The 14,598-nt window shown below is 46.0% G+C and overlaps 1 protein-coding gene across 2 annotated transcripts in view; it reads right to left on the reverse strand.

The window, feature by feature from the left end:
- Positions 1-3,633: 3,633 nt before the first annotated feature.
- ZFYVE21 (zinc finger FYVE-type containing 21) overlaps positions 3,634-14,598 on the reverse strand; it is a 54,897-nt gene continuing 43,932 nt past the window's right edge. The window contains exons 7-8 of one of the 2 annotated variants that reach the window (XM_056546958.1): positions 14,188-14,330; positions 3,634-5,037 (exon numbers count right to left, since the gene is read on the reverse strand). In XM_056546958.1, the coding sequence (XP_056402933.1) occupies positions 5,002-5,037; positions 14,188-14,330 (179 nt within the window). In that variant the 3' untranslated portion in view covers positions 3,634-5,001. The remainder of the gene's footprint in view (positions 5,038-14,187; positions 14,331-14,598) is intronic. The other variant, XM_056546959.1, reaches the window with a different exon arrangement.

Genomic DNA, 14,598 nt, shown 5'->3' on the forward strand with positions numbered 1-14,598 from the left:
CATGTCTCGCTCCATCCACCAACGCCACATTGCACCACAGACTGTCCAGGAGTTGGCGGATGCTTTAGTCCAGGTCTGGGAGGACATCTCTCAGGAGACCTCATCAGGAGCATGCGCAGGCATTATAGGGAGGTCATACGGGCATGTGGAGGCCACACACACTACTGAGCTTCATTTTGACTTGTTTTAAAGGACATTACATCAAAGTTGGATCAGTCAGTAGTGTGGTTTTTCCACTTTGATTTAGAGTGTGACTCCATATCCAGACCTCCATGGGTTGATGAATTTTATTTCCATAATTTTTGTGTGATTTTGTTGTCAGCACATTCAACTATGTAAAGAAGAAAGTATTTCATAGGATTAGTTCATTCATTCAGATCTAGGATGTGTTATCTTAGTGTCCCTTTATTTATTTATTTATTTATTTTTTTGGGGGGGGGGCAGTGTAGTTCCGTGCATACACACGGAAGGAAAAAAATAAATTGTTTAGTACATTTAGGGCGAAAAAAAAGTGGTAAAAATGCCTGGCTCTCCCCCCTTCCTCCCCCCCCCCCCCCCCTCATTTTGCATACAGACACAAGAGGAAGGTGGAAACAGGAGAGGCCAGTTTTGCAGCACCGTCCTTGCTTTCACCAGATTCCTCATGTTTGCTCCCTCTGCTGGTCAGCAGTGGGAAAAAATATGACAAGTTATTTTATTAACTTTTCATATTTAGCGACAAGTAAAAAAAAAAAAAAAACAATATTTTAAAAATAAAAATTTATTTAACCACTAAAAACCAATAAAATTAAACATTTGGTGACACATTCCCTTTATGGGTATTATTAGGCTGTGAAACATCTGCAGCACTTCTGTAGGTAAACCTATCTACAATAGCAAATCATACACTTTTATATACATAATGGGGGAGATTTATCAAAACCTATCCAGAGGGAAAATGGCCCAGTTGCCCATAGCAACCAATCAGATCGCTTCTATCATTTTCCACAGGCCCTTTTGTAAATGAAAGAAGCGATCTGATTGGTTGCTATGGGCAACTTTTCCTCTGCACTGGTTTTGATAAATCTCCCCCAATGTATTTATCTTCATCAAAATCTGCAATAAGAAGAAGATTAGTCTGAATAATGACTCACGGCTTATGATACTAAAAATCCCAGGACCAGGCCAATTTTTGTTTCTGCACTTTCGTTTTTTCCTCCTCCCCTTCTAAAAATCATAACTTTCAGTTTTGCACCTACAGACATATATATGGGCTTGTTCTTTGCTTCACCAATTGAACTTCAAATAACAATCATTAAACGACAAAACCCCCCAAAAATGGTGGGTGAAATAGAAAAAAAAAAATAGAAAAAAAAAAGAAATTTTGTTACTTTGTTTCTTCGCAGAGCACTTTTTGGTAAACATGACACCATATCTTTATTTTGTAGGTCCATACAGTTACAAGGATACCCAGTTTATGTGGGTTTTATTTTACTACTTATAATAAATTATAACTATATGCACCAAAATTTGTATGCTTAAAAGTGTCCTTAAGTACTAGGACGCAAGGGCATACCTGCACGCCCTTTGTCCTTGAGCAGTTAACCATAACACCACATCCTTATGTACTAATACTTTTCCAGTTATAATAGACATCAGTACAGCAGAGACTACTCCCCCATTGGGCTCTAAATAAAATCCTATCACATGCAAAGAAAAATAAAACTCTGCAATGCCCAAAGTAACGTCTGTTGTGCTTTTATTAGGTAAACAAAGACTGTACAAAAGCTGTAGACCATCCTGTTAGGTTTTACAAAGGTGTCACAGTCCTTACAGAACCACAAGCAGTTTTAATATACAGCAATGTCTTGGGGTCGTTCTATAGTAGCTGAATACACGTAGACAGTGAATAGCTTATTGCACTAAGCCTAACTATCCTACTGAAGAGACGTGGTCCATAGCAGTGTATATGGTGTGTAAAATATCTCTCTTATTACAGCTGTTATTAGCTCAAAAAACACTTATGTAGCCACTGACAGTCAGATAGGTGTGGCCAGGGGTTTGCTACGCCTGTCCCCTGTACACCCCTGACTGACACACAGGTCCCAGCGCATGTGCCCCTTATCTTTCATATGTGATCGGTGACAGATGTTACAGAGTGAGCGCTCTGTCTGACACCTCCGTGCGCCCGGGCGATACTGGAGGCAGAGAGTGAGTACTCCCTACCTCTAGGGAATGCAGAAGCACCCAGCGCGTCTCCCGCATGGGGAGAAGTAAGAAAAGAAGGACGGGCACTGTCCGTGCACACAGAGGCATCAGGCAGCTGAAGTGAGCGCTCGCGCACTGTAAAGAAATGTCGGTCAGCGCTTACATATGAAAGATAAGGGGCGCATGCGCTGGGACCTGCGAGTCAAATCACACAGCAGTCCCAGCACTGGTGTACAGGGGATCGTGTGTGTATTGTGTTTAAAATATGTCTGCAGCCTTGCTTTTATACCTCTTATTACAGCTTTTTATTTGCTCAAAAAAACCTTTTATATGCAGCCACTGAGTCGGATAGGTGTGGCCAGGGGTTCGCTATGCCCCGCGGCTGCCACACCTATCTGACTGTCAGTGGCTGCATATAAAAGTGTTTTTTTGAGCTAATAAAAGACGAAGTAAGAGATAAAAGCAAGGCTGCAGACATATTTTACACACCATACACACACTGTGGTTAGGTTATATGCCCCAAACCTCATGATAGTTGCGCTTTAATGTAAAATAATGTCTTATAATACACAAGTATAAAGAATCATTGTATAAACTGAGATGTAGGAATAGCTGTGTATAACAAGGTACAGCACTATGCAGCCCTCTACATGTGAGTAGAAAGAGTCCTGGAATTCTAGGACCAGTATAAAAAAGGATTCGGCCTTTGTTTTTATGGCAAGACAGAATTCCTCAATGTCGTCAAATGTTCCATTCCTGGAGGAGTTAAATAAATGCATATTATATACTGTGCTATTATTACTATAATCTTCCACAAAGGACCGATTCACAGGAATGCTTGCAATAGAAAAGTTTATGCACCGTCGACTATAAGTAGGGGCAGCCATGGACCTTGCAGCAGTAATGAGGAATGACCTAAGCCAGTGTTTCCCCAAGCACGGTCCTCATGTTCCCCCAACATGTTGTTTTCAGGATTTTCTTAGTCTTTTACAGACCATGCCTGATGCACAGACCATAACTATATCAACTGTGAGAGACTAAGGAAATACTGAAAACATGACCTGTTGAGGTACTTGAGGAAACACTGACCTAGGAGAACAAGCATCTTTAAAAGGAAATCTGTCAGCAGTGTCACTTGCACTAACCTGTTGGTACCGACAGATTGTGTAGGTGACACTGATGAAAACGGTACTTACTTTGTCCCATTCCGTGAAAGGGATCTCCGGTAATCATCTCTTTTAGCTTGAGCTCCAGGCCCGGCTTGGGGCACAGGCGGAGCTCAGTGACATCACCGCTGCTGTTCTCTAGCAGCGGGAGCCAGCAGAGAGCAGCAGCGGCGTAGGTCCCGCTGCTAGAGAACAGCAGCGGTGATGTCACTAAGCTCCGCCTGTGCCCCAAGCCGGGCCCGGAGCTGAAGCCAACGGACAAGATTGCCAGAGATCCCCTGCACGGAACAGGACAAGGTAAGTACCATTGACATCAGTGTCACCTGCACTACCTGTCAGTACCAACAAATTATGGGAAATCTGTCACCAGTGTCACCTGCACTAAGTTTGGCCAAACTGACAAGCAGAGGGTTCAAACAGCAAATCCTCCTCCAAAAAACAACTTATAAGCATTTAATGTAATATGCATCAAGCTGTAGTAGAACCTCAACCCCCAGCATGACTTGACAGACACAGGAACTTTGGATGTCAGATCATGCTGGGAGTTGTAGCGTTGCAACAGCTGAAGGACCCTCATGCCTTTACAGCTAATGCTTTAGCTTCAGTTTAACAACTGGATAGCTACAAGTTTTGGGAACACAGGTCTAATGATATACATCCACATATCAGATACTGATGTCGCTAGGTCACAGATGTATGAAATATGGCTGCCCCCATAGTGTATATGGAACATAAGCTGAAGGAAAACAATGATACATTTCTACCACCAGTGCCACCTTCAAGTAGTGCCCTTCGCTCCTCTCAAGTGCAGGTATCAGGTAAAGCTTAGACACTTTACGTATAGAAAGGGCTCATGACACTGCTCCAAACCATCCACTGTATTGCCCAGAAGATTAGTGCTTTTGTAGAAGAGAGAAAAATAACCTGAGATCTAGTGTAGAAAGTCTTCATTCTTCTGCTAACAGTGACTTGAGATGTCTGAGAAGTGTTCAGCTGAAGCTCATACGTGTGAAAATGGCAACCCGCACGAAAGCTTCTGGAAAAACAGGGCTAAGTAGTGAACATTGTACCAATTCACTTTTAAACCTAAGCCCAGCCAGAACTGAATCCCTAGCGTTGACAGTATTGATAGGAATCTCTCAGAAATATGTTATATCTTGCTGTACTAAACCCCAAAATAAAGGAGTGGGCTAATATAGTCACTCAGAAAAGGATCTTTTCTCCCCTCTGTAATTTTAATTTCTATATCACTGTATATATGAACACATAGGGTATACAATATTTGTCCTTTAAGTGCAAAAAAAAATAAAAAAAATATACAAATTAAGGGGGGGTGGGGGTGTTCCCTAGAAATAGGGATTCAGTCCCGGCAGGGCTTACGCCCAAAAGGGAATTGGTACATATTGCAACCCTGGGAATCCTTTGGGAAATTTGGATTATAGAATTAGTGAACGTTAACATAAAAAATCTCCAGCCTTGCCTGTGAACTTACAGTCTGAAGCATTAATATACATATTGCACGATTAAGGTGAGGATCTCTTGCTATAAGACTTCGTCTTACTTAGCGTGTGAAAAGAGGAACAAGTATATTGCATCAAGAATTGACAATTACAAATAAAACTCTGCACTGCACATCCTTCCCTCTTCATCACTGGTCCCGAGATTCATACAGGAGCTTGGCAGCCTGTTCAGATAAGAAGAAGACATTAAAGATGTTGCAGAGCCAAGACTATCACAGCATGTCGGGCTATTACAGTATCCACTCAGCTATGGTACTTCTGTGATCGGCAGAGGTTTCTACAGAACAAGGAGGAGTGTGGGTTTTAAGGGGTTAGTGCAGCACCTATCCAGAGGTATTGTGCGGTATTACACCTGACTACTTCATTCCCTTCAGTGGAACTGAGCTGCACTACCATACACATACTGAGGACAAGGCTATTTCTGGAAGAAAGCTATGTTTTTTTTTTTTACATGCATTTAATGTGATATGCATCGAGTTGTAGAAAACTATAACCCAAGTCTCTTCTGAGACTAATGCAAGTGACAACATGCTCAGCCAATCACCAGCCACAGTGATGTCCTGCCGCAGTGGGCCACTTGTCTCAGGAGGTGGGCAAGTAGGACAGGCCCTGTACAAGAGATAGTGGAAGTCCCAGCGGTCAGGCCCCCCACAAATCAGACACTTATTCCCTATCCTGTGATAAGATCAGTTCCCTAGAGTACACCTTTAACTATTCTTTAACCCCTTAAGGACCAAGCCCATTTTTACCTTAAGGACCAGGCCAATTTTCTTTTTGCATTTTCGTTTTTTCCTCCTCGCCTTCTAAAATCCATAACTCCTTTATATTTCCATCTACAGACCCATATAAGAGCTTGTTTTTTTGCATGACCAACTGTACTTTGTAATGAAATTTCTCATTTTACCATAAAATGTACGGCGAACCCCCATAAAAAAATATTTAGGGAGGAAATTTTAATGAAAACCACAATTTTGCACATTTTGGAGGGTTTTGTTTTCACACTACACACTTTACAGTAAAAATGACATGTGTTCTTTATTCTGTGGGTCAATACGATTAAAATGATACCCATGGCTACTAGATACCTTTATTTTTTTGTACCGCTTAAAAAAAAAAAAAAAAAAAATCTAAAACTTTTTGTACAAAATCAGTAATCTAAAATCGCCCTAATTTGACCACCTATAACTTTTTCATTTTTCCATATATAGGGCGGTATGAGGGCTCATTTCTTGCGCCGTCATCTGTACTCTTAACGATACCACATTTCCATATCTAAAACTTTGAGATCATTTTTTATAAAAAAATAAAAAAAATAAAAAATTTTAACAAAAAAAGCTGCATTTTTGGACTTTTTTTTTTTATTTTTTACATTTACCGTACGGGATAATTAACATATTTTGATAGTTCGGACAAAAAAAACTGACAATTTTCATTTTTATTGGGGGAGGGGATTTTTTTTTTTTTTTTTTTTTTTTATACACACACACTTTATGTCCCCATAGGGGACTATCTATAGCAATCCTTTGTTTGCTAATACTGTTCAGTGCTATGTATAGGACATAGCAGTGATCAGTATTATCGGTGATCGTCTGCTCGATCGCAGACCAGAGCAGAAGACCCCGGGAAACGGCCGGAGCCAGGTGTGGGGACCTCCGGCCGCCATGCTGGATGATCGGATCGCCGCGGCAGCGCTTCAGGCTATCCGATCATCCATTCAAAGTACCGCACTGCCGCAGATGCCGTGATCTGTATTGATCACGGCATCTGAGGGGTTAATGGCGGACATCCGCGCGATCGCAGCCGGAACCTGCTGTGAATGACGCGAGCACTGTTCCGATGCTCGCGGTCATATACAGGACGTAATTGTACGTCCTGGTGCGCGAAGTCCTGCCAAACCAGGACGTAAATTTACGTCCGTGGTCGTTAAGGGGTTAAATGATCCCATAAGTAAACAGTAGTATATGTTGGGATACCATTATATAGGTATCCCAATATGCATTGATTTCAGATTGACAAATTGGATTATCAAAGTTTTCTGCTTCGGTATACCATAGAAACATGTGACTGAAATATACACAAGCTTTTCAAATTTTTAAACTTCTATTGACAAAGACTACATATATTTCCAAACGCAAAGACTCTCTCTGAGCTTCTATTGGGGGACACAGGACCATGGCTATATGCTGTTTGCCACTAGGAGGCTGACACTATGCAAAAACAAAAGAAGGTCGGTCCCGCCCGGCAGGATATACCCGCCTCCTGGCTCTGAGAAACTCAGTTTAGTCCCAAAGCAGAGGAGAACTGACCAAGACAGAAATGTCCGAACAAACCCCAGAAAAAGAAGGGAACCGACCACAAACAAACAGACACCCCCGAACCACGTGGCGGAAACTGTCTGGTCACCAACAAACCAATGGGTGGGTGCTGTGTCCCCCAATAGAAGCTCCGAGAAAGAGAGATTTTACGGTAAGTCCAAAAATCTATTTTTCTCAAGCGCTTCATTGGGGGACACAGGACAATGGGACATCCCAAAGCCGTCCCTGAGGAGGGATAGCCTAACATTCCAGCCAGAACAGAACTCAGACGAACGACGGAACTGCCACCTGGAGAACCTTGCGGCCATGGCCTGCGTCTGAGGACGCAAAAGTATGCGCACAGTAAAACTTGGCAAAGTTGTGCAGAGACTACCAAGTCGCCGCCTTGCAAACCTGTAAGGCCGAAGCCCCATGGCTGACCGCCCAAGAAGCGCCCACCACGTGGGTGGAGTGAGCAGTCACACGAAAAAGGGGCGTCTGACCCTTGCAACGGTACGCCTCCGAAATGACAGAGCATATCCACTGGGTGATAGTGGCCTTGGAGGCCGGAAGCCCCTTGCGCTGTCCCTCGGGTAGCACAAACAGGGAATCACACCGCCGAAAGGAGGAAGTGACTGACAAATAGGTCCAAACTGCTCGAACCAAGTCCAGCTCATGAAGCTGGTGCTCTCGAGGATGAGAAGGGGACGGGCAGAAGGAAGGCAACACAATCTCCTTGTTTAATTGAAAAAGAGACACAACCTTGGGTTGAAAGGAGGGCACAGGCCTAAGGACTACCTTGTCTTGGTGAAGCACCAGGAAAGGGGAACGGCAAGAGAAGGCAGCCAATTCAGACACCCTGCGAATGGACGTAACCGCGATAAGGAAGGCTACCTTCCAGGAAAGAAAGCAAAGGGAAATCTGACCCAGAGGCTCAAACGGAGAACCCTGTAGAGCATCCAGAACGAGGTTGAGGTCCCAAGGGGCAGTAGGGGACTGGAACGGGGGAACCTCGTGAGCCACACCCTGCAAAAAGGTCCACACATGAAGAGCTGACGCAAGCGGGCATTGGAAGAGGACAGACAATGGCGAAACTTGCCCTTTGATTGAACTGAGGGCCAAAGGCATCTCCAGCCCCGATTGCAGAAAGGACAAGAGGTTAGGCAAAGAGAAAGAGGTGGGAGAAAGAGGTGGGAGAAAGTGAACGAGCCTCACACCAGCAGCAATAGGCCCGCCAGGTATGGTGATAAATCCTGTTTGACGAGGGCTTCCGAGCACAGAGCATGGTCCTGATCACACGGGAAGAAAAACCTTGAGCCCTCAAAACCGCGGTCACAACAGCCACGCCGTCAAATGCAGCGGAAGTAAATTGGGGTGGCAGAGATGTTCTTGGGAGAGGTGGTCGGCGCGATCCGGAAGACGGAAGGGAATGTCCGCCACTAGACCGACCACGTCGGCGAACCACACGCGACGTGGCCAGTCCAGAGCTACTAGAATCGCCGAGACGCCGAGGGAAAAGGTAGGGCAGAGCGAAGGGGGTCCCAGGAACCATAAGAGCGTCTACCACTAGAGCCAGGGTATCCCGTGACCTGCAGACAAAGCTAGGGACCTTCCTGATCCAGCAGGACGTGAAGATATCCACATCTGGAGTTCCCCAGCTGCGACAGATCAGAGCAAAAACTTCCGGATGAAGGGACCACTCGCCCGGGTCGCCTATGGAGCGACTGAGAAAGTCTGCTTCCCAATAGTCGATCCCGGGAATGTGCACCGCCGATATGGCCGTTAAGTGCAGTTCCGCACAGGAGAGAATCTTCGATGCTTCTGCCATGCCTGCCAAGCTGCGGGTGCCGCCCTAGTGGTTGATGTACGCCACGGTAGTGGTGTTGTCCGTCTGCACTCACACCGGGAGGCCCTGGAGCAGGAGACTCCAGTGACGAAGACACAGGAAGATCGCACGGAGCTCCAGGATGTTGATGGGGAAATCTGACTCAGACGGGGTCCAACGGCCTTGAACTGTCTCGTCACGGAAGACACCTCCCCAGCCAAAGAGACTTGCGTCCGTTGTCAGAACATGCCAAGTGAGCGGCAGGAAGAAGCGGCCCTCCCGAAGGAGGAGGGGGGGGGGGGGGGGAATCGGAGCCACCAATGGAGAGAGAGCGGAGAACGAGGAGCGGAAGTCGGATCCCTCGGTGGAGAGACGAAAGGGATTTGTCCCACTGGGAAATGATGGCCCACTGAAGGGGAAAGTACCGAAATATGGCAAATGGGACTGCCTCCATAGAGGCCACCATCATGCCCAGGACCAATATGCAGGTACGGACCGGAACCAGACCCAGCCGTCGAAGCAAGCGAATTCCCGACAACAACTCCCGAAGCTTGTCCTCGGGAAGGCCAAGACGGGCCGCCACCGTGTCGAAGCGGAGTCCGAGAAAAATCAGAGATTGGGACGGGGACAGGTTGGATTTTGCGTGGTTGATGATCCAACCGAAACTGGACAGACTCTGCAGAGTGATGTCTAGGCTGACCCGGATCTGTTCCAGGGAGGGCGCCTTGATGAGAAGGTAATCCAGATAGGGAAGGACTGAGACCCCCCCCCCCCCCCCCCCCAAGAGTGGAGGAGAGCCACCACTGCCGCTAACATCTTTGTGAAGACACAAGGAGCAGTTGCCAAACTGAAGGGTAGGGCGACAAACTGAAAATACCCTGCAGGAACCGCGAACCGTAGAAACCTTTGGTGGGCCGGGAAGATCGGAATTTGTAATGTGTAAGTAGGCGTCCCGTATGTCCACAGAGGAGAGGAACTCCCCCGGGTCCATGGAGGCAACCACTGACTGCAGAGATTCCATCCAGAAATGGCGTAGTCGCACGTGACGGTTCAGAAGCTTCAAATTGAGAATAGGACAAACAGTGCCATCCTTCTTGGGGACTACGAAGAGATTGTAGTAGAACCACGAAAAACGTTCCCGAGGAGGAGCCAGTACTATCACCCCCGGAGCCAAGAGGGAGCGAAGGGCCACCTGAAAAGCTGTGGCAAGAGCGGGAGAACGAGGAGGGCAGGACCGGGAAAAAACGATCCTGGGGAATGGAAGAAAATTCTATTTGATAGCCCTGGGCTACGACCTCCCGAACCCAAGCATCTTGGATTTGCACCAGCCAGATGTCCCGAAAGAGGGACAGGCAACCACCCACCCGAGGGGAAGGCTCGGATGGGGGTGCACCTTCAGGCGGAGGGAACGGAGCCCCGACTTCCAGGAGGGTCGAGTTTTGAAAGAGGGGGCCCTACTATCCTGAGGGGCTGTCGGTTTGTCCTGGCGTCCCGAGAAATGAAAGGGGCGAAAGGAAGGGGCCTTCCGCCGCGAGTCCGAACGTTTTTTTTTTGGTAAGGGAACTCTTGCCTCCTGTAGCCTCAGATATGATCTCATTGAGATGCTTACCAAAGAGGCGGGACCCCATCAAAGGCAGCTCATTAAGGGAGCGCTTAGAAGGCACGTCAGCGTTCCAAGCATTAAGCCACATCGAATGCCGAAGGGCCACCAGGTTCCCAGATGCAAAGGCAGCGCAGAGAGCAGACTTCAAGGAGGCCGAGCAGATGTAGTCCCCGGCATTCGCGATCTGCTGAGCTAGCCCTGCTAAATCGCTGGGGGAGGCGCCTGCCAAAATCCCCTGGCGCAACTCACTGGCACAGACCAAGAGAGCCTTGGAAACCCAGGTAGAGGCAAAGGTTGGGGACAGGACTGAACCTGAAGCTTCAAAAAGGCAAATTTAGCCAGATTTACAATACATTTATCTGAAGGGTCTTTGAAGGAGGCGGCATCAGCTAGTGGCAGGGTAGTGGATTTAGATAACCGCGACACAGGAAGGTCTACCGTAGGAGGGGAAGACCACTTCGTCACCAGGTCTTGAGGGAAGGGAAAGGGAGCTCAGAGCTTCTTAGACCCATGGAAGAGTTTGTCTGGATGCTTCCAGGCCGCATCCAACAGCTCGTCAAATTCTGTGTGAGATGAAAACTTGGTGAGCCCGCCGTCAGGCCTGGGGTCGGACATAGCCACTAGTAAGTCAGACAACAGACAGACAAGAAGCGAGCTCACCCAGGTCCTGTGTCCAGAGAGATGCAGGTTTAGAAGGAGTGCAGGTCTGGAAGGAGCAGCTGGATCAGAAGCTGTGCAGAGCTGTAGCCCTGAGGCCCACTCTGGAGCCGTGAAGGAGGAGCCAGCTGACCCCTAAAGCGCTCGCTGCCCCAGGAGTGGATACAAACTGACCCCTGGAGCGCGCACTTGGCCCCTATAGGACAGGAGAGGGAGGGGGAGGAGAAATATGGTCCCTTTGCCGTGCACAGCCCCAGGAAAGGGAAACACAGGCAAGTTAACTCTTAGATTGCCGGGGGACAGATTAACCCTTACCTCCCTGGAAAACACACATTCCCCAGCCATAGTGAAAAGAGGGGTCCAGGGAAGGGAGGGAAATACTCACCTACAGAGCTCCAGCATACTCACCAATGATTTCTTCGGCCAGCTAGGGCCACCTGCCTTAAGCCAGGCTCAGCTGGCAAACAGGGGGACCCGGGCCCAGGGTACACCACCAAGCGCTGGCTGATAGCGAGGAGGGGGTTAACAGCCCATTCAGCAATGCACCGTGCCCCTAGCTCGCAGGTAGGGGAACAGGCAGCGCCATGCTCCCGTCGCCCCATGCTAGATAAAACAAAAAAAGGGAGAGAAAATCTAACTTGAACCGGAAACTAGGAAAAAAACAAAAAGAAATAAGACCAGGTCTGGAGAGCTCCAGACCTGTGTCTGCCTCCTCTGACACCAAGCTAAAACTGAGTTGCTCAGAGCCAGGAGGCGGGTATATCATGCCGGGAGGGGCCGACCTTTTGTTTTTTGCCTAGTGTCAGCCTCCTAGTGGCAAGCAGCATATACCAATGTTCCTGTGTCCCCTAATGAAGCGCTCGAGAAATTTCCAGAGCTGACACTTCTTTTCTAAGGCTTTTGCATTTCTCCCTGGTATTATGGACATCAGCTTCTGGGCCAAATCCTGACAGGTGACAACTCATTATTGTGTAAGCTTGGAGTTTATCACAATGTCTGTTTTTTTTTTTTTTTTCTATGTCCACCCGCTTATCGAGGATTGACCACAGGTTCTCAATCGGATGGAGATCTGGAGAGGTTCATGGTCCCAAAATTGTAATGTTTTGTCACCAAACCACTTATCACTCTTGCCTTGTGACATGGTGCTCCAAAAAAAATCACCAAATTGCCCCTGGATCCCTTTAGAGAAGTTGCTTTTCATTCACAATAGTGGGCTAACTCACAATTATGACTGAGAGCACTGTCATAAATAAAGAAGGATATCTAGACATCCTACAAGAGTAACTTCACTCAACGATCTTATTCCAGCATGATAGTTCAACACAATGCAAAAGTAATAACTAAGTGGCTCGTTGAGCAAAACTTTGAAAATTTGGGTCCATGGCCATGAAACTCTCTAGATCTGAATTCTATTTAGAACCTGGGGTCAGTCCTCAAAATTGTGTGGACAAACAAAAACACAAATCGTGAACAACTATGCCTACTCAATAAGTGCTTGGAGTTTGTCACTAGTCAGGATTTGGCCCAGTAGGAGGTATCCAGCATACTAGGACACATCTCGCACATCTAAAAGATCTAAAAATGAAGCAGTAAACTATGTGAAAACCAAAGTTCATGTCTGTCTCAAAACTTTCGGCTTGGACTGTAAACTGGAAAACCATGGCCTAGATTTATCAAACTGTTAGAGAAAAAGTGAAGTGATTTTCCCACAGCAACCAATCACAGCTCAGCTTTCACTTTACCAGAGCTCGTTAACTGACTTGTGATTGGCTGCTGTGGAAAAATCTCTCCAATTTATCTCTCACAGTTTGATAAATCTGGGCCCATATGTATAAAGCCTGTACTGCAGTACATGGAGGAAACCTGACCACATAAGCTTGTCCCATGTACAGAGCGATTCTACCTTAAAGGGAACAATTGGGGGGGGGATTTATCAAAACTTGTGTAGAGGAAAAGTTGCTCATAGCAACCAATCAGATCGCTTCTTCCATTTTTGAAAAATCCCCTGGAAAAATGAAAGAAGCGATCTGATTGGTTGCTATGGGCAACTCAGCAACGTTTCCTCTGGACAGGTTTTGAGAAATCTCCACCAAAAGCTAGAATAGGGATATAAAATAGCCTTTGGTCCATGTATATGTAGGTAAGAAGATTGTTCTCTTCAGTCAAGCTATGAGGTTGACTGCATCCAGTACTATGCAATAAGATACCTAATGGAGGTGACCAGTGTTCTACAATACCTTTCCCTTACAGTGACAGCAGGGCCCCTAAATTTATGGAGTTCTTTGAAAATTCACAAAATGCCCAGATTACAAAAACATGGCTTTGTTTCAAAAACAGCACTACAGCTGTCCACAAGTTGCATTGTGGTATTAATGTGTATTCAAGTTGCATTGTGGTATTGATGTGTATTCAAGTTGCATTGTGGTATTGATGTGTATTCACTTCAATTTGTTGCAATACCAGATACAACCAATAGGGAGAAAGTTGATGGCACAACACATGGTGTGTTTCATCCACGATTTAGGTCGATTAGTGTCTATAATAAATGGGGACCTTTTTATGGCTCAGAGTAAAAGACATCAATCACATCAATTCATCATCTACATAGTAATAGTAAGAATTAGGGAACTGCAAAGAATGGCCATAAGTTTCTGTGAAATTTCCCAAAAAAGTGAGAATTCATTATCTCACAAGAAACTTACTATCGATGTTAACTAACCAGTGGATCTCCCACCATGAGGAGGTTGTCATTGCATGCTGGGATCTGTGGTTTTCCAACAGCTATAGAGCCAAAGGTTGGGGTACACTGCCACATGTGCTAAAGTTCTATAAGACAAATTGTCAAATGCCAGTACAGTCATGCCATCTATTCCAACAAAAGCTAGAAGCAACTGTGCATATTCCACACGAGTACAATACCACCTAGCTACAGTACCTTGTGCATTGCAGCCAGCCAAGATGCGGACATCTTTTTGTTGCTATTAAAGTCTTCGCTTGTTGTAAACTTCATCTGTAATAGTTCTTCAGAACCTTGAGGTTTATATTGAATGAGCATCCCTGTTGCCCGACTGTTTCCTCCTGTATGTTATATGCAAAGATATAATAGTGGAAAAAAATTATAATAATAGACTTACACCCAAGGTGGAAGTTAATATGGAGGCCAAGCCTTTCTTCACTCATGATCGGGATAGCACATATTTATCAACACTACTGTAGGATTTATACATTCATATTAGAACTTCCATGCCATTGTTGTATGTGAATGAGACCTTAGGCCATGGATACATGACGACTCTGGAACAGTGTGATCCTTTATTCACAAGAAGACTACTGACTTGCACAATTG

Source organism: Hyla sarda, chromosome 11 (genome assembly GCF_029499605.1).
Source record: "Hyla sarda isolate aHylSar1 chromosome 11, aHylSar1.hap1, whole genome shotgun sequence".
NCBI lineage: Eukaryota > Metazoa > Chordata > Amphibia > Anura > Hylidae > Hyla > Hyla sarda.